The sequence below is a fragment of the Glycine soja genome, chromosome 9, assembly GCF_004193775.1.
Source record: "Glycine soja cultivar W05 chromosome 9, ASM419377v2, whole genome shotgun sequence".
Lineage (NCBI taxonomy): Eukaryota > Viridiplantae > Streptophyta > Magnoliopsida > Fabales > Fabaceae > Glycine > Glycine soja.
Window position 1 is genome coordinate 18,098,793 of NC_041010.1, and position 25,892 is coordinate 18,124,684.

The window sequence follows — 25,892 nt, forward strand, 5'->3', positions numbered from 1 at the left end:
ATGCTTCAGAAACTTTAAGAAAGCTAGCAGATGGGCCTAAAAGAAATGCTATAACTTGGCAAGGATACGACATAAACAAGTATTCATTTTACACAAATGAACAAGATGACAAAGGCACAATGCAAAATAGCAGGGTCATCCTAAGGGCTGAATCTCAACACTTTGCAAGTGTGCATGATGCCAATCCCTGTGTAGCTGTCATCCCTTACTTTGGGTTCATTGATGAAATTTGGGAGCTTAACTATGTGAAATTTACTATTTGTGTTTTCAAATGTAAATGGGTTGACAGTAACACCGGTGTGTGCACCGATGATATAGGATTTATGTTGGTAGACCAAAAGAAACTTGGTTACCACAATGACCCTTTCATCATGGCAGAACAAGCTAGACAAGTATTTTACATTCAAGACCCTTGTGATGAAAGGTGGTGCGTGGTTCTACAGGGCAAAACAATTAGTGTTAATGTAGAAGATGATGATTCATACATGGACACCTATGTTATTCCTTTGTCAACACAAATCACTCCTAATGTTGTTGGAGAAGAAGAAGTTGACGACGTTCATGCTAATGGTAATGATCATGATGAAGGAGAATTAATTAACATCATCTAATGTAATTTTGTATTTATATATTTGATTTTGATAGATTCATTTACATAAGTCATACAATTGTTTTCTGTAATGTTTATTAATCTGTGTTGTTTCTTGCAGGAAGTAGTTGTAGAGGTGGTTCAAAATTCAGTATCCACGTGAAGCATCAGCTTTGTTTATTGAGGTGAAATTTGAAGACCAATGTATTTATCCCATTTTATAGTGTTATACATAGGATGTGCAAACAAATCAATCAAATTTCAAATACACACTATACAAAATCAACATTTATATATACAAGCCTCACTGCATCATAATTCTGAATTCTTCAAAGCTTAGGACATCATCCCCATTCAAATCAAACTATTTGATCATAGATTTGCACTCATCAATGGATTTGGACTCACCCATCTTCTTAAGCATCTTTTTCAAGCTCTTAGGGGTTATAAACCCACAGCTTTCAGTGTCATACATGTCAAAAGCTACCTTCAAGTCATTCAACTTCTGCTCCTTTCCCCCAGCTTCCATGAGAGCAATGAAATCCTCCAAACTCAGCAACCCATCTCCATCAGAATCCAATGCCGCAATTGCCATCTCGGCTTCCTTCATTGGAAGCTCACCACCCATCATTCCTACATAAAATGATTCCAAATAAGACAACATCTTGAACTACATAGAACAATAACCTAATTAGAGTACATGGATATATAGATAGCTATTATATCTGCAGAAAATAAAAAAAAGTACACAAAAAATAACTCGTAATAGGAAATAACAATGCATAGAGTAAAATGATATGAACAGGAATGGTGCATAATCACTTCTCCCAAAAATTTTAGGGAGGATGAAAATTAAGTCAAGAGATTAATCAAACATCAGGATTAGGCGATGGTGGGTAGGGACTTCAACCAAACCTTCCATCATTTGGTTGACCTTCCACACAACAATCATAAGCCTAATTTGTCAATATTGCCTTCTCTTCTTCCCTTGCTTCCATGGTCGTCACACTTCTTCTGCAGCAAATCATTTCCAACAATAGCAACTTGGCCAACCCTCAAATCAAAGTAGAATCTATCAGTCACTAAGGAAATAGGTTCTTTGTGCAATGCTTACAACTCCTCTTTCACACCTATTAAATTTGAAGCAGTTGTTGTATATCTTAATCATGAATAGAAACAAGAATTAATTATCTTATGAGATTAAAAAATCTAACTCAGTTTTAAAAATCTAACTAAGTTTTAAAATCTAACTCCATCAAAGAGAAGGGGTGTGCAATGTATTTCTTATGGTCTGTTTTTCCTTTTTTGGGGAGAGGAGGGGAGGTTCTGATTTCAGTGATATGAGTGCCAAATTTTGAATTAGGAAGGAAGATCTTACTAAAATTAGAACTTCTATCTCGCCATCACACACCCCATCTTAAAAATAGACAATGAACCTACCTACAAATTGGTAGATGACTTTTAAGATCCCATTAATCTCACTATCCAATACACCCTCCTTTCAAATCTTAATATTTTTTCATGGCTGAAATTTAATGCATTATAAATAACTAAAAAAGCAAACACCAACCATATTTATCCTACAAATGAATAATGGAGTCCTACTAACTATTACCCATATAGTACTACTTAAAGAATCAACAAATAAAAAGTTTGTTAGAATTGCATTGGAAATCAATGAGAAATGTATTATTACACTTTCTTATAAAAACTTTTCACTTTTGATTTTCTAACTAATGTCTTAAGTTACTGGTTAATATTTTCCTAAATAAGGAAGGAACATATTAATTTACTTTTTATAATTAACTTGCTTGGAATAATAAAGAGTAGTAATAACTATCGCTTGACATCACACAAAACAGCCAGCAGAAATTGTTTGGTGGTTTCGTAGTAATGCAGTGAATCTATCTAAATACTTTTGTCAGTTAACACACGTACTTTATGTCTCTTGGACATACTTACATCTGCATCCCTTGTTTGAGAAAAAACAACAGGCTTTGAGAACCCTAAAAGGGAAACCACTTCCTAACTTGGTGGTTTCCATCTATATATATTAGAACTTCATCCCATTTCGATACTCCTATGCTATGCTATCTTTAGCAGCAGCATTCTACCCAAACAAACAAAAACAAAATGGCTTTCATGATTTCCAGAGCTGAATTAGAGGCCGAGAAGTCTAGCCTTAAACACATGGAAGACAAGGACTCTAACACACTTGATGGAGTCTCAAGCCAGCTCCAGCTAAAATCCTCATTGTCTTCCAAAGCCTCATCGCAAACCTTGAACAGACAACAAGTTCTCAATCGCATTTGACACCGTAAGTCCCTAAACAGAATCAGAGGTGCTTTTGAGGATCTTTTGGGTAGTTCCAAAGGCAATACCACATCTTTTGATGAATATTTTGCACCTATAACATGATGATTAAAAAAATTGCATAATATCACATTCAATGTCAATTTTTAAGTGTTTTGAGAAAATGTCATATGAAAATTAGGTCAAGGTATAAATATGACATAGTAAATTGTTGGATCAAGTGGCCTCAGAATAATTAAGAAAGAGGGGTTGAATTAATTATTAACGAACCTTTACAAATTAAAAAATCTATCCTTCTTAATGTTACCAAAAATAAAAGCAATAATTAAAGTGCACAGCGGAAATTAAAAGAGTAGGGAAGAAGAAGACAAACACAAGAGATTTATACTGGTTCGGCAACAACCTGTGCCTACATCCAGTCCCCAAGTGACCTGCAGTCCTTGAGATTTCTTTTCAACCTTGTAAAAATCCTTTTACATGCAAAGATCCACAAGGGATGTACCCTCCCTTGTTTTCTTTGAACAACCTAGTGGATGTACCCTCCACTAGAACTGATCCATAAGAGATGTACCCTCTCTTGTTCTCAGTCACAACAACCTAAGTAGATGTACCCTCTACTTGTACCACAAAGGATGTAGCCTCTAATGTGTTAAGACAAAGTTCTCAGGCGGTTAGTCCTTTGAAACTTTGTGAATGGGGAAACAAAAGAATTCTTAGGTGGTTAGTCCTTTGAAATCTTTTGTTTATGGGAAAGGGAAGAATCAAAAGAATTCTCAGACTGTGTCGTTTTGAATTCTTTGACAAGGGAGAAGGGAGACACAAAAGAATTCAGGCGGTTAGTCCTTCGTTCTTTTGGAAAAGGGAGAAGAGAGACACAAAAAGAATTCAGGCAGTTAGTCCTTGGCGAATTCTTTTTGGCAAAGGGAGAAGGGAATGAAAAAGATGAATAGCACAAGTTTTTGAACAAAGAACTTTTCTTGGAAGAGAAAGTTTTGAACAAAAACTTTTAGAAAGATGAAGAGAAGATGAAATCAGAAAGTTCTGAAAGAAATGAAAGAAGATGTTGAAAGATAGAATGATTGAAAGAGATGATGGAGATCAATAATTTTGTTTCATGCCAAGGTCACATATTTATAGTTTCTTGATGACTCAAGTCAAAACTTGTAACTCTTGGCAATTCCTTTAAAATTGATCACTTAAAAAGTTATGACTTTTGAAAGAATCTTCAAAAACAAGTCACTTGAAGAAATGTGACTTTTTGAAATGAATTTTTCAAAAATAGTCGTTGGTAATCGATTACCATAAAGGTGTAATCAATTACACATCAATAGATGTGACTCTTCATTTTGAATTTTGAAAATCTTAACGTTTTAAAAACACTGGTAATCAATTACTACAATTTGGTAATCGATTACCAGAGAGTAAAACTCTTTGGTAATGATTTTGTAAAAAACTTCTTGTGCTACTCAATGTTTTGAAAAACTTTTTAATACTTATCTTGATTGAGTCTTCTCTTGATTCTTGAATCTTTGAGTCTTGAATCTTGATCTTGATTATTCTTGAATCTTGAATCTTGAATCTTCTTGATGAAACTTTCTCTTGAATCTTTCTCTTGATTCTTGAATTGTTCTTGACTCAATCCTGAAATCATTCTCTTGGTCTTTTTGTCATCATCTTTGTTATCATCAAAACACCTTGAATCAATCTTGATTCATCATCATGAAGCAATGAAGTTTGCTTCTACAATAATAACATTCAAGGAAGGAAAGGTCTGATCCATCACATATAGAGATGAATGACATATGTTATATGCTTCTAATGTATCTAGTGAGGAAAATATTAAGTCTAACGTCACTGTAGAATGCAGAAGCTAAACATGGATACTCAAATCTTATGACTCTATTTCATGTCCTCAAGCATGTTACCAAATCAAAATTTGACAGCTAAGCAAAACAACACGCTTGTGTTTGAATAGTATTCTTTATTGGTTGTTAATTTTTAATTAGGAAGATTGTCTTGGGGATAGGAAATGGAGACAAAGGAGTTCAATTCAATCCCTTAAACATAAAAATTACTTTAATGCTTGTGTAACATGTAATAATATTGCTCCAAAAAAGTAATAAGACAAACTCTGGTGCAAGGAATGCTTTACGGGTTTGGCATTGTGCAGCTTTGCTATGCTTGGTTGTAGTTGTAAACAATGCAGGTTCTCTGATTAGGCTGATATAAAACTATGCTTGGATCCAAAGTTTGGTCTCAATTTTGTATTGGGCTTTCTTGTTTTGTAGATCTCAATAGAATTTTTTTAGGACTTTATTTTTAATTTTGGGTACAGATAAATTTACAAATGTTATTTTTATTTAAAATATTCTATACAAGAGTGTTGTTTCCCTTCGACATCTGACAAAAAGGTAAAAGGGTACAAATTCTTGGGATTATATTCCGAATGTTAAGCTAGTGTGTTGATGGCTTATGTGCTGGTTTTATGATCTAAAAGGTAATAATATAACAAGCAACAACAGATAAACAATAAGAATTAGTAAGGATGCTTGGATAGTGAGTAAAAATGCCTAAATATTAGGCATCAATAATATATTTTTAGGAGTAAAATGACCTTCTTTCTGAAGCTTCTAAACATATTACAACTATATACACACAAGGCATTCATCCAGCTCCTGTGTTAACCCACCCTCACACAAACCTAAAATACATAAAATCTTAGTAGAATACATCTTATTCAGACCCTTTTAACTTCAACATGGCAATACAATTCTAAAGAACAGTTCACGGAAGTGTATCCATGAGAGATGAGCAGGAAGCTAAGTTAGCTGAATTGTAATAAACTAACAATCAGTTCATGTACAATTTGAAAACTAGCTAAATTGTAAATTTGTCAATAAAGAAAATTATATTTATGTGTTGATATTATCGTTTTGACAAAAGCACCATTATATGATATATTATCTATGCAATGTGGTGAATCTAGGGTTCCTCCTTTTAAATAGGTTAACTATTAATACATGTTTTTCTGCAGTGGGACATTATATAAATTTAACCAATGGGAAAATAATAACGTTGCGTGTGAAAGTGGCTCAAATGTGAAAAGATTCTGCTTCATAAAGTGCATAGCTAGGAGGGGGAAAAAACTGAACAAGAAAGGATAAGTAACCATGGGAAAGGAAAATATAAGAGCAACCAATGAATGATATTAGAGCTTAATCAAAAAGAAAAATCAGCACATGTTGTTCGTTACAACAAAATTGAAATCCTTTTCTGCAAGTAAAGAGAGATTCAACACAAGAGCACTATTTGAAGTCTGAATAATAGTCTTCACTATATTTTCCTGTTCAGTGATATTACTATCCACACTATACCCTTTATCATGCAGCTTTATCTGATAAATTTTATACGTCTGAAGTTTGTATGCTTTTTTTTAAGTCACCATCTTCAACATCTTTGTTCTTGACATTATTCTTTGAACCACCCTCGATTTTCATTTTTGAATTTTGTATGCTTTGTTCTTTGTCCTTATCTTCAAATTTACTAACTTCATTATAGTTGCTTTTGATGCTATTCTTTGCACTACCCTCATTTGTGGCACTAACTTCTTCATTTGATAATTTTTCCTTGTGTGTTTCAGATCTCCCTTTGTTGCCCTTATCTGTGGCACTAACTTCTTCATTTGATAATTTTTCCTTGTGTGTTTCAGATCTCCCTTTGTTGCCCTTATCTGTGGCACTAACTTCTTCATTTGATAATTTTTCCTTCTATGTTTGAGTGCTCTCTTTATTGCCTTTGATTTATAATTCACTAGTTGCAGCATCTTTGATCTCATCATTTGGTAGGCCAACATCAATTTTATGTTTCTAAATTTGCCATATTTCAAGTTTGTGCAATATCTTCACAACCTTTATTTTCAACAGGAACAAATTCCCTATCAAATAAAGGATCATGGCTTCTCCACCAGCCTCGCCTCCTCCTCCTCCTCCTTCTCCTCCTCCTTCCGACACATCAGCTTCGCCGTCTACCGTGAAACGGACACGCAAAGCCTCACGTCTACGATCCTTGTCTACTAGACCACCTGGTGCTGAGAGACCAGTGGTCCATGTTGATCCTGCTACTGGCAACGGTCCCCACAGGAAGAAATTAAGAACATATTTGGGGATTGTGGCGCGTGATAAGGTGGACGTCACGTACGAGAACTGGAAGGAGGTCTCTACTGCTTAGAAGGACTTGATTTGGGAGGATATTCAAGTATTTTTCTTTTCTTATTTGATGTTCTTTAATTAATAGAAAAAAAATACATTATTGTAACAAATAAACCTTATTTATTATTGTCAGGAGGAATTTGAAATCCCAGAGGCTTCTGATAGTAGGACGAAAAAGAAGTTACTTTAGACTGTCGGTGAAAGATGGAGGCAGTTTAAATCAGACCTCACGAGGAAATGGGCCCTTGCAGCCAATCAGGATTGTGTGGACGACACTGTCTGTGAGAAATACGACATAAGCAAGGAAAAATAGGCTCAGTTTTGCCAAACTCGCAAAGACCCTTCTTGGGAGGTATGTACCTTTCCATTTAAGTTGTTTTTAAAAAAACATTAACTTGTTATAATTCATTCTAGCAATTTGAAAGATTATTGTTTTATTTTTGCAGAATGTGCGGAAAAAGGCACTGGCGATCCAGAAACAGAACATGCCCCCCACGTTTTGTCTCGTGCGGGTTATGAATATTTGGAGCAGAAGCTCTGGCTGAGAAGACCAAGAAGAATCTGGAGGAAGTTGTACAGTCAGGAAGCGTTGATGGTGTCATCGACCCTCCATCCCCGTCAGACGCCACGTGAAGTGGAAGATGGCCCGCACCAAGAAAACAGGGGAGATAACGACTAAGGCCGCAAAGGAAATCGTTAAGAAGATTGTAAGTCATTTTCAACTAACCATTAGAATTATATTTCTTTATTTTTTGAATGCCAGGTACAAATATGTCTTTTCTGTGTAAGATTCCTTTGAGGAGCAGGCATCACACGGATCCTTCATCCCCCATGGATGTTAGGATGTTCTCACCACTGCTATTGGACGTCCAGAGCACCCTGGACGTGTCTGTGCTGTTGGAGCCGGTGTCACCATCAGGCAATACTTCAGATTGGCTCCACGGACGTCCTGCATCTCTTCCTCGCTACCTCCTGAAGAATTGCAGCAGCTGGCCCAGCAAATCAGGGACCAGCTAGAGGAGTCGATCACAGAAAAAGTGACTTGGCAGCTCATGGCATCATTCAGCCAGATGCAATCCCAGTTTCAGTCCCAGATGCAATCTCAGGGACTTGCACTGCCTCCGGAGCCTCTGGTTGGTCCTTCAGGTCCTCGAGTAAGCAGAAAGGAGAGTTGTGTTGATCCCTCAGGAAATGATCCTAAGACAGGTGACTCAGACAAGTGCGGCTTGTACATCGAAGCAAATCCTGCCTGCCTGGTTGCCCCAGGAAGAGTTTATGAGGGATCCACTGTTGTTCATAACACTCCTTTGTTGCCTGGCCAAGTCAAGGTGGGTGTGGAAGAGGTTAAAGATCCATATACTCCCGTTCCTGTACCCACTGATGAAGTTTCCTTAGTGGGGCAGGCAATTCACACCTTCCTTGCTTGGCCGACACATCTGGTCAAGCCTTTATCACAGCAGGTACTTTACTCTTACTATATGTTTCTTCTTTTTGAATTAATTCATTCAGCGTGCCTCAAATTTGGTCATTTAACTTTGTTTCATGAACATACAATTGTGTCTCCGACAAAACCACCTCAAAAGTCAGATCCGGAGGTCGATGATCCGCTTTATCTGATGACATTGACCATCCCAGAGCTTTTCTTGAGGCCTTACCAAGTTACATGGGATGCCACCGTGTTCGGTGTCTTTAATCTAGACTTCTCGCTCTACATAAAGCACAAAGACCTCTCCAAAATCCCACACGATAGTCAATGTCTCATCATATCAATGTTACAGTTGTGGATTCTGTAAGTCATTTTAGATTACTTTTAATTGCCTAAGTTATTGCTTTCAATTCATAAATATTTAACTTGGACTTAACATAAACAGACATCTGACTGAAACAAGTATGCGAGCGGGGAATTCTGATCTGTATGGATTCCTCGAGCCACAATCCATTCAGAGGTCTGGGCAATCGCAGTTTGAGGCTGAAAGTTACATAAAAAGTTGGATGCAGAGTTCAAAACGTGATGTCTACCTTGGAGCCTACCTGAATGGGTAAGTCACACAAAATAACTGAATTTAATTAATGTTTACTAATATACTAACCCATATTTGTTTCCACTGCAGTCGACACTGGCAGATGGTGGTCATCCTGCCCAAGGAACACCTAGTTGTCTGGTTTTTTTCATTGCATAACAGGTCAGACAACTACCTTAAGAGGATAATCAACAGGTTAGTGTTCTTTTCAATACATTTGCATTGAAATACCTCAACAACACCACTTTTTAATTGTTACTCGTCTGGAACAGTGCTTTAAAAGGTCTTGACTCCACAGCCTAAATCAAAGGCTGTTGCTAGGTGGATTGTCATCAAGGTACGTCATTTACATAAAACTTCCACTTATATGTACTTCTTATGTGTGTGTACACTAATTGTTTAATTAATATCCAAATTTTATTATGTATTTAGTGTAATAGACAAAAAGGAAGCATTGAGTACGGCTATTATGTCATTCACTGGATGTCCACCATCACATTAGGAAGTTTCAGGAATAACTGGGAAGCAGTACGTTTATTGCAAACAAATTCAATTTTTTTTATAATTTGTATTACATTATTAACTTATCATTTATTTCATCATGCAATATTTTAACGATCCTAGACCATTGGAGCCAGAGAGATTAAAGGCATTTCGGATCCAGTGGGCACGGTATTATCTCCGAGTTAGAGCTTAGAGCTAGGATTTAGGGACATTAAGTTTAGCTTAGTTTACTTTGGTTTAACATTTTTGTCATTTCCTATGTAATTTGAACATTGAATTCATTTGTTGATAGTTGTTAATAACAAACCAATTATTCAATGTTATTGTGATTAAAACTGCTTGAAAGCATAATAAAATGTTTATTTGTTGTGAATTGGGTCTTAAATTTCATTTTACAGGTACAATTTTGGATTTATTGTAAAAACAGAAAGTTCATATAAAAAAAACTTGAAAACAACGTCAGTTATTAATAAAAACCAATGTTAATATAGTAAACAACATCGGTTATTTAGAAAAACCGATGTCAACATGCACCTTAACATCGGTTTTTCAAAAAATCGATGTTGGTTATTTCTAATAACATCAGTTATTTATACATAACCGATGTTAACGTACAAACATTAACATCGATTATTTATAAATAACCGATGTTATATATAACTAACTGCAGCAAAATAAGTGTATAGATCATGGACGTTGACATTGATTTTCTAGAAAAACCGATGTTAATATATTCGTTAACATTTGTTTTCTATAGAAAACCGATGTTAATCTATAACATTAACATCAGTTTTTCTAGAAAACCGATGTTAACGAATATATTAACATTGGTTTTTCTAGAAAACCGATGTCAACGTCCATCATCTATACACTTATTTTGTTGTAGTTAGTTATATATAACATCGATTATTTATAAATAACCGATGTTAACAATAATACATTCAACATTAGTACTTTCAACATCGGTTTTAAAACCGATGTAAAATGCCGTAAATAACCGATGTTGAAAGTGTATTTTCTAATAGTGGAGAAAGAATATATTATGGGAAAAAAGTATTACCATTGCCAATGCAAGTGGCATGCTTCCGTTCTTTTCCTTCACAACCTTATAAACATTACTAACATTGTATGGAACAAAAAGATAATGTTGACCATCAAATAAATTAAGAACAACAACCTACAGAAACACAAGGATCATTCCTCACTAAATGTTGTAAAATATTGGTTTATATCATATGCAGAGATATTTATGCTAACTATTATCAGGTTCTGGATAATTTAAGGAATAAAATTCTAAATACTCTAAAATACCACCAAATGGACATCACAACAAGAATAAATGTCATAATCCTATACTTGTCTTGAGATGATAGGGTTCAGGTAAGGAAAGAGAAAATTAATCGAGACTGTAAATAATAGGATAATAAATTAATATGGGCTAATATGATATGATACAAAGCACTTGCCTTACTTACTAAACTACTAGTCTTAATTAAGAGGTTAAAAGTTCACTGGCCTAATTAAAAAATAAATACAAGTTCAGGGACCCAATTGAAACCAAAAAAAATTCAAGGACCTAATTAAAAATTTGGTAAAAATTCAGGGACCCATAGAGTAATTAAACCTAATTAAAAAAGAAAACAAATCAGGAAATTTAATGAAATCCAAAAACCTCTCCTAAGAATTCATCTAAAATAGTCTAAAAATAAAATAGAGATATTGATCTACTATGAAATATTTTCCAAATTCTAACCTTCAAAATAAAGCTAACTAAGCTTAAAATGGTTATAAATGAGTTAGTTCTTACACACATTCACAAGTAGTAGGCTCTATAAAACATGACTAGAAATGATACTCAGGGATGCACGAGACATCAGAAAGATGAACATTGCAAAAAAGATAACTTGTCAATACAGCAACAATGATCATCAACATGAGAATAGTTTTTGGCAAGCAAACAGGCACAAGTCTAGCCCAAACTTTTTCAATCCACATTTGAAAGCTTCAAATAGTAGAAAAATGTAAAAGATTGGTAGAACTAGTACAGCTCTAGCCCAAAATTTTCTATATTCCATACTTGGATCTCAGTTTCAGTCCATCAATGCTGAGTATAACTAGTAACAACATACATGGGATTCTAAGAAAAATTAGTAGTTGTGTGTGTATAAACACAAAGAAAGTCCATACCCACGATAGCAGTGAAAAAGTGACAGGTGTATATTATCATAAGACCCTCTGTAGGCCCATTTATAGCAGGCAGTATAAGTGTATTAGTGATATAGCTACATCCAAAACAACATTGAAAACATAATCAATATTCCTAACAATATTCCTATACTGCAATTACAACACTATGTGGCTAATTGGATTGGCTTGTGACAGAGTCTTATTGGATTGGCTCTTGTAACCATATAGCATTAAATGATGGCAACACTTCTCCCAACAACTTCTGCTTCCTCATTTAATGCAATGACACAATCACCACCACTCAGCTTCTCCTCCTCCACTACATGGACTATTATTTTTAATTGCATGTGTTTAACCATTTAATTGTTATTACTTTTACCATAAACACTTAACTGAGTTTCATTTTATCACTCGCCTGTGGAATTGAAAAGATAAAAATTGAGTAATATAATAAAAATATTTTTGTCTAGTTCACCGTTATATTACCTTGCATGCCAACCAACCACGAGCCAAAGCACCAGCACCACAACCAACCAAAGCACCAACCAAAGCACCAGCAACCACCTGCAAGCCAAACCACCCAAGACAGATCAAAGCACCAGCAACCACCTGCAAGCCAAACCACCCAAGACAGACCAAAGCACCAGCACCAACCAAACCACCATCACCAACCAAACAGCCACCAACCACCGTGACCCAAACCACCATCACCAACCAAACAGCCACCAACCACCGTGACCCAAAACCACCATCACCAACCAAACCACCAACGCACCATTTTTTTACACAACAAATTTAGAACAAAAATAAGCAAAATGTCTTCAGCTTTATGCACAAATAAATCATCCAAGCAATCAACACCAAGCATGCTCTCATGTTCAACTAAATGACATAAAATCTTCCAAGCGCGCAATGTTTTGAACAATAGAGAGGGGGTGAGAGCACTACGGGCTTACCTGTTGGTGGCGTGGACTGACAGTGAGGGTGCAATGGAGGCACAGTTGTCGCAGCGGAAAGACTAAGGCACAGAGAGGAATATCGCAAAGTGAAAAAACACAAGTCTAGGGTTGGGGTCTTTTAATTGGGGATAATGGAAATTTCCAACGAAATTTATTCCTTTGAAAAAATCGTCAGAAAGTCCGATATTTCCAACAGAATTTTATCCATGGGAATTAGTCCGTCGGAAATATCATTTTTTTGTAGTGAAACTAATCAAGATTTCAACTAGGAAAGAAAAGAATGAAACATGAAGAAATATAAAACAATTAAATGACAGGAAGCGGTGCAACAGTGCATCTTTCAAAAGTCATTTCTATTATCTTTTCACAGTGTAATTGCTATGAAACAACTAAACTTATGGAATATATAGAACATGTTGATGTGCTTTCCTTAACTCATCCATTGGACACTAAAAGCACCTAATGAAAACTAAAAGCATTTTCATTAATCTCTGCATGCATGTCTTCTGGTTTGAAGTAAGAGCACCAAGAGCCAAAATCACACTGAGAGCTAAAGGTAGTGAATAGAACATGAAGGCTAAAAACAAAAAGCCACTCATCATAAGCCCCTCATGAATGTATGAATTTTATTGAACTAGTAAACAAACTCAACATGATATTGTTGAACCCCAAACATTGAGAGAGCTTTGAATAAATGACAGAAATCAAGGGACAACTATGAAGAGCCAAAATTTAGCTAAGTCAATTAGTCTAGGCATTTTATCAAACAAGTAGTTGACAAGAACTAAGAAATCGAATAGCACAAAAAAAGTGATATTATCAAAGTCAATAACAACTCAAAGTTCAAAACAAGAAGGGCAATTCAAAGAATACCAGAGGAATATCCAACAAATAACATATTTACAGAGAAATTGCACAATGAAACGAATTACCAAATGGAAGGTTCTCTTCTATTTGTAACTTAATGAAATACCAATTGGGTCCTTTATGAGTAAGGAAAATTACAACAGATGATCCCCCCCTTACAATCTTTTTCCCTTTTTAATAGAACTATCACCAAAGCCTTCACCCCTGTCAGAAGTAAATTCCTCCCCTTTCTTTTTACAAAATACTATCATAAAAACATTCACACTCCCAATAGCCCAAAAATTATTGTTGCAGTTTCTCTCCTCTTTTACAGAAAACTCTCCAGAACTTCTCTTTTTTTCCATAAGTCCCCAAAAAACCTTACCCCTTGAAGGAAGACAATTGCTCCCTTTTATTTTTGGTGGCTCATTTTTTCTCCTTGGACCTCAAAATTCCATTTTCACATGTTGCAACATTCATTCGGCGCCAAGTTTTTCAAGTTTCTGTTTTTTGGGATCTGTTTGTTTCGTCCTAGTCTCTATCGCTTCCGTTTCGAGTTTGCCATCACATACGTCTTCGAGGGAACCTTTGCCTGATGTGCTTAGTAGAGCTTGCATGAAGAAGGGAAATAGTGCAAGCAAGGAGTAGCATGGAGTTGGTGATGATCTGTTGGGTAAAATGGATATGGACACAAGAATGAGATGGGTGCCATTTCTGAAGAGACAGATAGGAAATTAAGGTTTGGTGATAGATTAGGATGAGTTAGGATCTTGGATGGGTGTTGGGTCAGGTTCAAGTAATGGGTCTTTCTTTTCCTTTTTTGTTTTTACTTTGATTAATTAATGGGTCAGCAACACTTGATTTGGACTTGATACATTAAACTAAAAATTAGAAATCTATGAAATTTTCTTTCTCTTTTTTTCTTTTCCCTTTTTTATCTTCTCTTTTTTCTTTTCCCTTTTTTATCTTCTCTTTTTTCTTTTCCCTTTTTTTCTTTCTATTTTTTATATAAAATAGTAAGTGGTCCAGACAAAATTAGGTGCTGACAATGACAAAATGATCTAAGAAATTTAATGGCATGACTAGTTGGTCACACTTTTTCCATATTTAGGAACTAAATTTATATTTTTCTTATTTTCGGGACTAATATCACCAGGACGAATTTGACTATTTACTCTAAAATATATTATTTTTAACAAAATTATGAGTCTATTTCTTTTTATGAAATATATATTCAACATACTTTTACACAAAAGGCCCATGCGTATTGTTTCTGCTTAGTGCCACCTGTATTGTTTCTGCATCAAAGAGGAAACAAGAACTAAATTAGAAATTATACAAGAAAGAACCCATTTTAAATTAAACTATAATTCAAATTACCTTAAACTGTCCAAACCACCTATCATGAAGGTCAACTAATACCTTCAACCAACTTGGAGTCGGTTCATCAAACTTTGCTCTAATGATATTTGATATGATATTAGAACATCCATATGTTGGTTGAAACCTATGTACAAAGACATTGTGAATATCCCATTTAAAAAAATTTTAAGAAAAATTAATTGTTAAATAAAATGAGCTTACTCTCCTTTATATGCACGAATGAAAGGCCTCTAATCAACAATATGTTCACAATTTGGATCAGGTGGATACTCAGGTGTAAGAGAATCATCTAGTGCTAAAGGTGAAACATCTCCAATGGCGGTAGTGGGAATTAACTCCCTTACAAAGGTTGGATTTGGTTGGTCTTGAGTTGTAGGAAGTGTGTTTGGTGTCGGCGCAATGACATGAATCATCAACTCTGAGGTTGATATGTGAATGGAAGAGGTGGAAGGGTTGGTGGTAATTAGAACTCCTAAACTAACACCACATCTTCTACCACGATTGAATGTTTTGCGACCACCACATCTACCTCTGTCTGCCATCTACATATTTGATTTTGTTACACACACACACACACACACACATATATTCAAGGACAAATAAATAAAAAGTGAAGTACCACAATCAATACAGTTTAGTAAATAAATAAATTCAACTTGTTAATTAAAACTCACATAAACATGTTTTCTACACCAAAATAGGTCACTTATATTCTCTTTCATATTCACTACAAGCGTAAAAGTAATAAATATTTCAAACCACAATCATACAAATGTATATATATATATATACACACACACACACAATAAACATAAGATATGCAAACTTTAATGTATGAATTACCTAATAAGTATTTGTATCATCAAAGTCACTCTCAGTCTCATTCTTACTTAATATGCATTCATCCTCGTCTGGTTCAACCAAGTCTAGTTGTTTAAGTAAATCTACATCTATCTCTTCTCCACCTCCATCAATATCTACAAGAGATTCATTAATGACGACAAGGTCAACTTCTAACACTTGTTGAAGCCCTACAAGCTCATTATCTTGGTATGGAGCCTCTTGCTCAGTTTCACTTGCCATATTGTCATTGGTTCAGCTGCAAGCTTTTGTCTTCATTATGGCTAACCATCCTCGATGTCCCTCGGGATATGTTGTGAAATAAACTTGTTCTGCTTGTTGTGCAAATATGAATGGGTTGTATACTTTAGTATATCTTTTTGATTGGCTTACTTCAACAATCTCATATTTTTTATCTACTCGTGTCCCTATATAAGGAGTATTATCAAACCAATCACAGTTGAATAGAACTAACTTCATCAATGGGATGCCAGTATACTCCAATTGAATAATATCATACAACATTCCATAAAAATCAGATTCTAGTTGATCATCAGTTCCCCACACGTAAACACCATAATTAGAAGAGTTCATGCCTTCATTCCAGCTAACTGTTTGAAATTTGTATCCATTTATAACATAGATAGGCCATGATTCAACTTTTCTCTTAGGTCCCCATGCCAAATTAACCAATATTGAATCTTGAATATTATTTTCTGGATTTAGAACCTAAAAAATTTAACAATTAACGTCGTACATAAGACTATATCATTATTGAAGAAATATTATTTGAATAATATATAAGGTGTTAACCTACATATTGCTTGAACCATGTAGGAAAGTTGGATGAAATGTCTTGCTTGAGTTGAGCATTCGAAGCAGTGGGATTCAGCTCCCTCTAAAAATTCTCATATATACTGCAAAGGATAAAACAAATCTCTCATAGTGTGTTTGGATGAAGCAATTTAATAGGGGAATTCATTTTTTCAAGGAATTTAAAATGATTCATGATAAAATAGCTTGTTTGGATAGAGTATTTGAAAGGAAATTTAATTTTTGGTATTTTTATGAATCATTTTGATTGACGAAAACAATGGGATTACAAATTCTCTCAAACAATATAGAATTTGAAATTCTTTTTTCGAAGATGCTCACTCTAACTCACGTTCTTGTTCGCGACTCTTTCTCATTCAACACTCACAACTATGGGTGACCAAAGTTTTTACGATCGATATCGACATAAGTTATTTTTCACTGACGTTGGCCGAGGTTTTTTTGGTCATAGTTTTTTTGTATGATGTCAACCAAAGCTATTTTTTGCCGATATCGGCTAAGATTTTTTTAGATGATGTTGGTTAGGGTTATTTTCTCACTAATTTCAGTCATGAGAAATTTTTGCTAACATCGGCCAAGGATTTTTTTGGTCGTTGTCATCCAGGTTTTTTCAGTTGATGTTGACCAATGATTTTTTTGGGCGACGTTGGCTAGATTTTTTCTACCAACATCGGTCATGACTAACTTTTGAGTAGACATCTGTTAGGGTTTTTCAACCAACGTCAACTAGGTTTTTCCAGCCAACATCAATCAAAGCTATTTTTTAGCCAATATCGACCAGGGTTATTTTTTAGCCGATGTTAGCTAGGGTGTTTTGGCTTATGTCAACTAGATTTTCTTAGCCGATGTCAGTTAGGACTTTTTTGTTGACATCGACTAGGGTTTTCTGGCTGACATCAACCAGAGCTATTTCTTAACCACATTAGCTAGGTTTTTTGGTTGATGTTGGCTAGGGTTTTTTCTGCTAACACTAGCTAGATATTTTTGACCGACATCGGGCATGACTATTTTTAGTCAACATCAACAAGGTTCTTACAGTTGACATCCACTAGAGTTTTTTCGGTCGACATTGGTCAGAGCTATTTTTTAGCCAACATCAATCAAGGCTATTTTATAGCGAACTTTGACTAAGAATTTTTCGGCCAATGTTGACCAATGATGTTTTTCAGTCAACATCGGGTAGGTTCTATTGGTCGGCATCGACCAAGCTATTTTTTAGCCGATATTAGGTAGATTTTTTTGTCAATGCCTGCTAGGATTTTTTAGGCTGACGTTGGCTAAAAATAGCCTTGGTCAATGATGTTCGAAAAGACCCTTGCCGGTGTCGGCCAAACAAACCCTAGCTGACGTTGGTAAAAAAATCTAGCCAACATCGGCTGAAAAATATACTCAACCAACGTTAGCCAAAAAATAGCCCCGACTAACGTCAATTGACAAATATTCCTAGCATACTTTGACAAAAAAAACCATATTTGATGTCGACCGAAAAATAGCCTTGATTGATATCAGTTTAAAAACATCACTGGTTATGGTCAGGCAAAACAACCCTAGTTAAAATTATCAATATTTGTATTTATAAATTATTAAAAATTGAAAATATTTTTTAATTAATATTTCAAAATTAGATTGTGTTTATTTTCTATAAAGTTTAATATTAAAATTTCATCTATTTAAAATATAAAATTGAAATTTTGCATATGGAGGAAATTGAATTGCCCTATCCAAACAAAGAATTTAAAATGGAAGAAATTTGAATTGATTTATCCAAACAAAGCATTTAAAAAATGAAGGAAATTAAATTCTAGGCATTTCAAATTCCTAGAAATTTTGAAATTCCTAATCCAAACACAAGGTTAAAGTACACAACATAACATCATTAAATTATTAATTAGAGTTATACAAGTATTAAAATAATCTTACTCTCAATATGGCTCAACCTCTAGAAAATTTTGAAAAACGTACAAGTGAGCAACTTAAAGATCAACTTGATCCAAAAAATATGTTTTGGATTTACCACATGCTCTTCCTAGGTAATTGAAAATTGATATAGGAGGAGAAGATGAAGAACCTTCATCCGCATTAACATTATGAGGCATCCTAGTCCTTCTTGTTGTAATTTGATCAGGATAGTAAAACGAGGCAAAGGTAGATGTCTCCTCCACTATGTACGCTTCACAAATCGATCCCTCGACTCTAGCCTTATTCTTGACTTTATTTTAAAGGGAGTGTAGAAACCTAAAATTAATATGAATAAGTATTATTAATAAAATGACTATATAATACAATGGTGTATAAATAATTACTCATTTTATACCTCTCAAAAGGATACATCTAATGATATTGGACCGGACCACCAAGTCTTGCCCCATAAGGTAAATGAACTAGAAGATGCTCCATTGAATCAATGAAGCTTGGTGGGAATATTTGTTCTAACTTACACAACAACACAATTATGTTATTTTCCATAACTCTTAGTTGTTCAACATTTAATGTTGTCGAAGCTAGTTCTCTGAAAAATTGGCTAAGTTCAACAAGTGGCTTCCAAATAGATTTTGGTAATGAGTTGAATGCAATTGGAAGAAACCGTTGCATGAAAACATGAAAATCATGACTTTTCATTCCATGAATTTTTCCCTTGTAAAGATCCACACACCAACCTAAATTGGAGGCATAGTCATCTGGTAACTTTAGTTCTTTGACCCATTTAAGAACAACGAGTCTCTGGGATTTGGTCATTGCATAAGCTGCCTTTGGTTTAAAGAACTTGCCACGACCAACATCTACCAACTTAAGCTCCTTCCAATTACATATTTCTGCTAAATCTATTTAAGCATTGTGTGTATCCTTACTTTTTCCATTGATGTCCATCACAATGTAAAGACATTCATAAGCACATTTTTCTCTGTGTGCATGACATCAATGTTATGAAATAGAAGTTGTGTTTTCCAATACGGTAACAACCAAAGTATACTTTGCTTCTTCCAATTATGTTCAACACCATAACCAGGAAAATCTTTTTCTTCTTGCGACTCAAGGCAGAGCGATAAATGTGTAACTCTATTCCAAATGTCAAGACTAGACAAACGTGGAGGAGGGGGTGAGGTCTCAACCTGACCCTTCTTGAATGATTTTTTATTCCTCCTATATGCATTATTAAGCGAAAAAAATTGGCGATGACAATCAAAATAGCATACCGTGAAAAAATTTAAAGTTGTGAATGCCTTCGATCGTTCCATACATATGGGACAACCAAGTTTGCTAGCAGTTGTCCAACCTGACAACATCCCATAAGACGAGAAGTCATTGATTGTCCACATCAAAGTAGCCTTCATAAAAAAATTTTGCCTCAATGACACATCAAAAGTTGGTATGCCATCATTCCACAAAGTGCATAAGTCATCTATAAGTGGTTGCAAGTACACATCAATCTTGTGCCTTGGATCTGATGGACCTGGAATTAAGACAATTAAAAACATAAATTCTTTCTTCATGGACATGCCAGGAGGAAGATTATATGGAGTTAAGATAATCGGCCAACAAGAGTAAGTCTTGCCAAATTGACCAAAAGGACTAAATCCATCTGAACATAACCCTAATCTGACATTCCTAGGGTCCTGACTAAATTCTGGATGCATTCTATCAAAATGCTTCCATGCTTCACCATCAGATGGATGACACATGATATTCGGGTCCCTCTGATTCTCACTATGCCATCTCATGTGAGATGCAATGGTCATTGAAGAGTACAATATTTTTAGTCTTGGAATGAGTAGAAAGTACCACATTTTTTTAATAGGAAACTTTTTTTCTATCCCTCTCCTATTGACTGTCAAGTACCGATCACTTTTACAAAAAAAGCAATTAGTTATACTCTTATCTAAATTTTATTTGTAATACAACATGCATACGTTTGGGAAACAATCAATTTTCAAACAATCGAGACCTAATTTCTGCACCGACCTCTTAGCTTGATAAAAATTACCCACCATAATATTTTTTTTGGCATGGTGTTGCCCATAAGTTGAACCATACAATTAAAACACCCTTCTGGCATATTATAATCAGATTTCAAGCTAAGACAGGCCAAAGAAGCTGACAATTTTGAATGATGCTCGCATCCTTCCGAAAATGATGCTTGCGCAGTTGCCAGCATATCAAAGAAATTTTGAGCTTCAGGATTAGGATTTTCCTCCATGCATTCTGTCTTAATTACACCCTCTTTTTCTATGTATTTCCCAATTGATGGTCCAGCATGATCCCTAATCATTTGCTCATAAGGATTCAATTCTTCCCTTCGCCCACCACTTCCATAGTATGAACCTTGCAACACTACTGGAGGAAATTGTGGTAACTCCTCACTGTGGTTTGTCCACCAATAATAATTAGGCATGAACCCTTCCTCATAAACATCCCTCATCACATCATCCACTAACTTGAAAACTTTACATTTGCATTTCTTGCTTAGACACCTTGTTTGTTCACCTTGCATTTGAAACATGTCCTGACTAGTAACAAACTGTACGAACTCAAACACTCATTCTCTAAACTCATTTGTCCAACATTTATTAGTATCCAAACTCTGATACATCCACCTTTGGTTCTCAAGAATCTCCATTGATACAAACTACCAACAATAAATCTCCATTAAGAAACATCAAGAATTAAGAAAATATAATTGTGAAATGAAATGATTTGGTAATATTTAATTGAGTGTCAACCAAACAAACAAGAGAAAAGGATGATACACATAAAATGTAAAATGTGACTAACCTCGTAAAAGTATACTACTCTGACTCTATATTTTTGAGTTGTTGTTTATCACTCGATGCAAAGTTGACTCGTACAAACCATTAAGAGATTAAGTGATAATTCTAATCAGTTAACTATTTATGTTTCTCCTAGTGTTTAACCCTTATTGCAGGAATTTAAAGATGTCTTTCCCAAGGAGATTCCTCATGGACTGCCACCTTCAAGAAGCATAGATCATCAAGTTGATCTCCTTCTAGAAGCTTCATTGCCTAACAGGCCAACTTACAACAACAAGCCCTAAGAGACTCAGCATAAGGATGCACAGGCCAAAGTTGAGTCTGTGAAAAGATTGTATGACCAAGTGAAGGTGCAAATTGCAAAGAAGAATGAAAGTTATGCCAAGCAAGCCAACAAGAAAAGGAAGGAAGTGGTACTTGAACCCGATGATGATCCTGAACATTTGAGGGCAAATTTTTTCCTAGAAGGAGAGAATGATGAGAATCCTAAAACTGGCCAAATACAGGCTAAAGGCCCAAGTGGAGAAAGACAAAGCCCCCGAGTGGAGAAGGATGAAGGCCCAGAGGCAGAGACATTATCAAGACTATTAATTGTTGCTGAAGGCCCAGATTAATTTGAAGGCCCATAATAAATATGTTCTATTTTTTTTAATTATAATTTTTTGACCCAAACTATTTTGAAGGCCCATGTCTATTTTTATCTTTTTGTTTAGATACACTATAAGTATTGGTTTTTGTTTTCAATAAAAGGACTTTTGGCATTTTCATAAAATTTGGTGAGAGCTTCTCTCTAGGTTCCTTGTTGAACCAATCTCAGACTTCACAAGGTAATCCTTGTGGCGTCTACCCTGACTTATCTTCCTTCACTGGAAGTGGTGTCATCCAATGCTCCATAGCCTGTATCAAGCGATCCACTCCTAGTCAGGATCACATCTTAATGTAAGGTACCTTCATGTAAGATACCTGAAGTGTGTTTACATCGTCATCTTAGTTAAGTAATGTCAATAAATCTGTTAAACAACAACTAAGATTTTTCATTTATTAATTCACTATGTGTACAGATGTATAGGATAAAAAGAAGGAGAAATAATTTAATGGATGATTTTACTAAAGTGTAACTCAAGCTTACTCTTAAATCATTCAATAACATTTCGTTAAATAACTCATTCTAAAACTTACCATTTACTTGATCTAAAATTAATTTGTGGAAGACCTGTCCCGATCTACTCCCAAATGATCATTTTACTCTTATAGTTAATGGGTTAGTGCATGTAAATAATCATGAGTATCCAAATCACTTAGTACTTGTAACTTCTAAGGAACAAATTAAAAGCTTGAGAATGAATCAATGAACACTAAGAAACAACTTTAATCTCTCCTTAACGAATGGCATTAAAATCTTATCGGCATACACTACGTAATTATTAGTTATTATCATAATATTATGAAACACAGAGGAGGTATAGGGACTTGGTTTGGATTAGAAGGGTCTTTTGGTGATATATTCCACAAAGGAGGTAAATCGATGCTATTGGCTTGCCTGGCAAATTAGCACTATTTTCGGATATTAGAGAGATGAGAATGATGTGTGACTTTGGTTTAGGTTTGTAGAGTGGACTTGGAACAGGTTTTTGTGTTGGGGAGAGTTTTAGTTCAATTGTTGCACGAAGGCACACTTGAGGTTCATTCATCTATTATGAAAGGTTAAACCAATTCACCCATTTTATTCATGATTCATCTACTATAAAAACAATAATTGGCAGTTGGAAGACTAAAAAAAACTAAGGTAAAACTTAAAAAAATTGATGACTAGGAATCTGGTTTTACCAAGTATTTGAGATCCAACATCGAATAATAATCAAGACTAAATAACGGTATTCCTTTATTTACTGAGACATATTTTAAAGGGCAAAATCGTAAAGATCTATAAGTGTAAAAATAAATAATACCTTAAATGTGATCAACGTAACATTCTAGCAAACATAAGTAGGACAATACTATATATGCCTTTAATATGTGATATACGTAAAATGCTAGCTAAAATGCATGGAAGCACCCTAAACCTTCCAGGGCTATACATTGCCTCGGGATTGATAATAGCTAGTCATTTCTATGCTAGTTATTTTTCAAACAGTGGTGTTGACACAATGAGTCATGAAAGGGTGTTGCATAATTAAGTCCAAGAAAATTTATTGTTCAATCTCTATGGAGTTCTATAATGTTATCTCAACTCTCAAGTGTAGTTGGGGCAGGGCTCCTCACGGCCACTTGGTCCTTAGTGACACGGTTTACTTTGATGTGACCATGGGTACCAAACAAGCTATATCGAATGCATTGATATCAGTATTGACAATGAACATAGTTAAATCAAGAAACTTCTTTTAGTCAATGCTTCAGTGGAGAGATAAAAAAGCATTTAGTTTTTGAATAAATAGAAAATATAGAGGGAGTGAAAGAAATAAATTTTAAAAATCTTATGTGCCCATGACATAAAATTAGGGTTATCTAATTTCACCCACTTCTTATGCGCCTATGATCCATTCTTGCTTGGACTTCAAGCCCCTCATGCAATCTTATAGCATAAATGTCATTAATTCCTTACTCAAATAACTACTACCGTGACCATTATAAGTCACCCCTCCCCCAATCTTCTTTTTAACATTAAAAATCAAGCTAATATTGGAAATAACTAGAAATATTCTCTTTATCTTTCATTTCTTTTTTAACTTATTGTGATTGTCAACATGTGTATAGTGTGGGAATAAACCAAATCAACAAATACTTTTTACCTTTTTTATCTTTTGCTTATAAGAAAATAAACATACACTAATATGCTGAGTCAAATGCATTTTTTGGTCAAAGATTAGATTAAATGTACACAGTTCTACTCTTAAAGGGAAAAGTCGATGTCACCATTAAAATTTATAACTAATCAGGCCAATTTAGTCAAAGATACCAGTTCACCATCTAAACCTCACATGAAGAGACTAGTAAACTAAAATGCAGCTTAATATTTTTTTCTAAGCAATCAACTTAATGGTTTATGACTAGACACAATTATATAACCAAATCTTACTGAAAACATATATATTTGCTAACATCAATAGATTATCGCCAACAACTAATATACAAGAAACACCATATTTGCTAACCTATGAAAGAAAAGTCCAAATCAAGTTGAACTATTTCACATTGCACTGAATTGACTGAAACAAAAAAATTATAGAACATATAGTCATCTTAGCTGCTAGCTCTCTCAAAAATTACCCTGCCTAAGATTAGCGTATCTGTCTATTCTTCAAATGAATGTTTAATAATATACTTAGGCTAATAGGTGTCTCAATCTACATGCAAACATACACCAATTTTTAATAGAGTGAAGGGATAATAAATATGCCAACTCATTATCTCCAAACACAAACCTTTTCTCTCCCGGTTTTCCTAAAAATTTTGTACTTTATGTCTATGGTTATACCTTTTAAAGCGAGACCTTTTTCCTAAGAAAACTAATAAAAAGCATTGGTAGAATCTAACTTTATGGTCAAAGAAAATAAACGTACATTAATAAGCTGAGTCAAATGCATTTTTCATATTCTACTCTGAGATTTCACCAAATACCATGTGGAACAAAGAGTTCATGGCTTTTTTTTTTCTAGGACACAAAATGAAAGTCAACATAGAGTAGAATGTGAGGTAGTTGTAAACGTAAATATATGATTCTAGAGGCCAGTAAAATCAATTCATATTTTTCAACCCCCAAAATATTTTCAAATTAATCCCAAATAGGCCTATGTGAGGTAGCTATAAACGTAAATATATGATTCTATGATTTCTATCTACAATGTTTGTTAACCATCACCCACTGACTGACCCACAGATTTATAGGCAAAATTAGTGTCGAAAAGGAAACTAAATCTGCAATAATCAAGAAGGAAACCAAATCTACAGTAACCACAGCCATAGACATTTAGTTTCTAACCTTACTCCTATGAAGGTATCCTTCTTAGGTTACAAAGTGTTTCTGTTTTCAAACCCTAGAATCCTTCAATCCACAATATCTGCTACAAGCAAGAACTAGCAGGCACAAAACACTGCTTGGTCCATGAATCAGGGCATGAAATTGGTGTTAATGAGCTAGATCTGAGGATTACCTTACCAATGTGGAACCTCTTCACCTCAAATCTACCATTCCTGTGATGCAGAACCAGACTATGAATTAGAAAATTAAAATCACAAGCTGAAAGGAATATACTTTAGGGGGGAGAAATGATTCCACACTATCTACTGCAATTAAAGAAGAAAATGACACAGAGTCATGAAATTAAAAAAAAAAAAGTGGAACTTCTTGAGCTGAGAACATACAACACCCTCGTTTGTTCATAAATGATAACAGCGGGATGAGAGAGAGGGAAGTATTTATTTATTTATATGTGCAGTGAAAG

The 25,892-nt window shown here is 34.8% G+C and overlaps 1 protein-coding gene across 6 annotated transcripts; it reads right to left on the bottom strand.

The window, feature by feature from the left end:
* Nucleotides 1-754: 754 nt before the first annotated feature.
* Nucleotides 755-25,863, bottom strand: LOC114366908. Of its 6 annotated transcripts, none has more exons than XR_003657073.1 (4): nucleotides 25,813-25,846; nucleotides 25,602-25,641; nucleotides 19,879-20,135; nucleotides 18,410-18,919 (listed from the first exon to the last, which is right to left on the bottom strand). XR_003657073.1 is itself a non-coding variant. In XM_028323936.1 (2 exons), exons 1-2 carry the CDS (start codon nucleotides 20,467-20,469, stop codon nucleotides 18,896-18,898), a joined length of 615 nt encoding a protein of 204 aa, XP_028179737.1. In that variant the 5' UTR covers nucleotides 20,470-21,643; the 3' UTR covers nucleotides 18,409-18,895. The 6 variants fall into 6 exon arrangements, 1 of the variants encoding a protein (XP_028179737.1); XR_003657070.1 differs by having other exon boundaries at nucleotides 18,414-18,919; nucleotides 25,430-25,641; nucleotides 25,813-25,863; XR_003657072.1 differs by lacking the exons at nucleotides 18,410-18,919; nucleotides 19,879-20,135 and adding an exon at nucleotides 755-1,222 and having other exon boundaries at nucleotides 25,430-25,641; nucleotides 25,813-25,863.
* Between the last annotated feature and the right edge of the window lie 29 nt (nucleotides 25,864-25,892).

What these genes read in the sequence shown, in the direction of transcription:
- LOC114366908 (XM_028323936.1), bottom strand. Translation starts at nt 20,469, where the DNA reads ATGTGGTACTTTCTACTCATTCCAAGACTAAAAATATTGTACTCTTCA. An exon ending in CAACTTTAAATTTTTTCACG is followed by an intron (nt 18,920 to 19,878) that starts GTATGCTATTTT and finishes TATTAATTTTAG; the next exon opens with GTTTCTACACTCCCTTTAAA.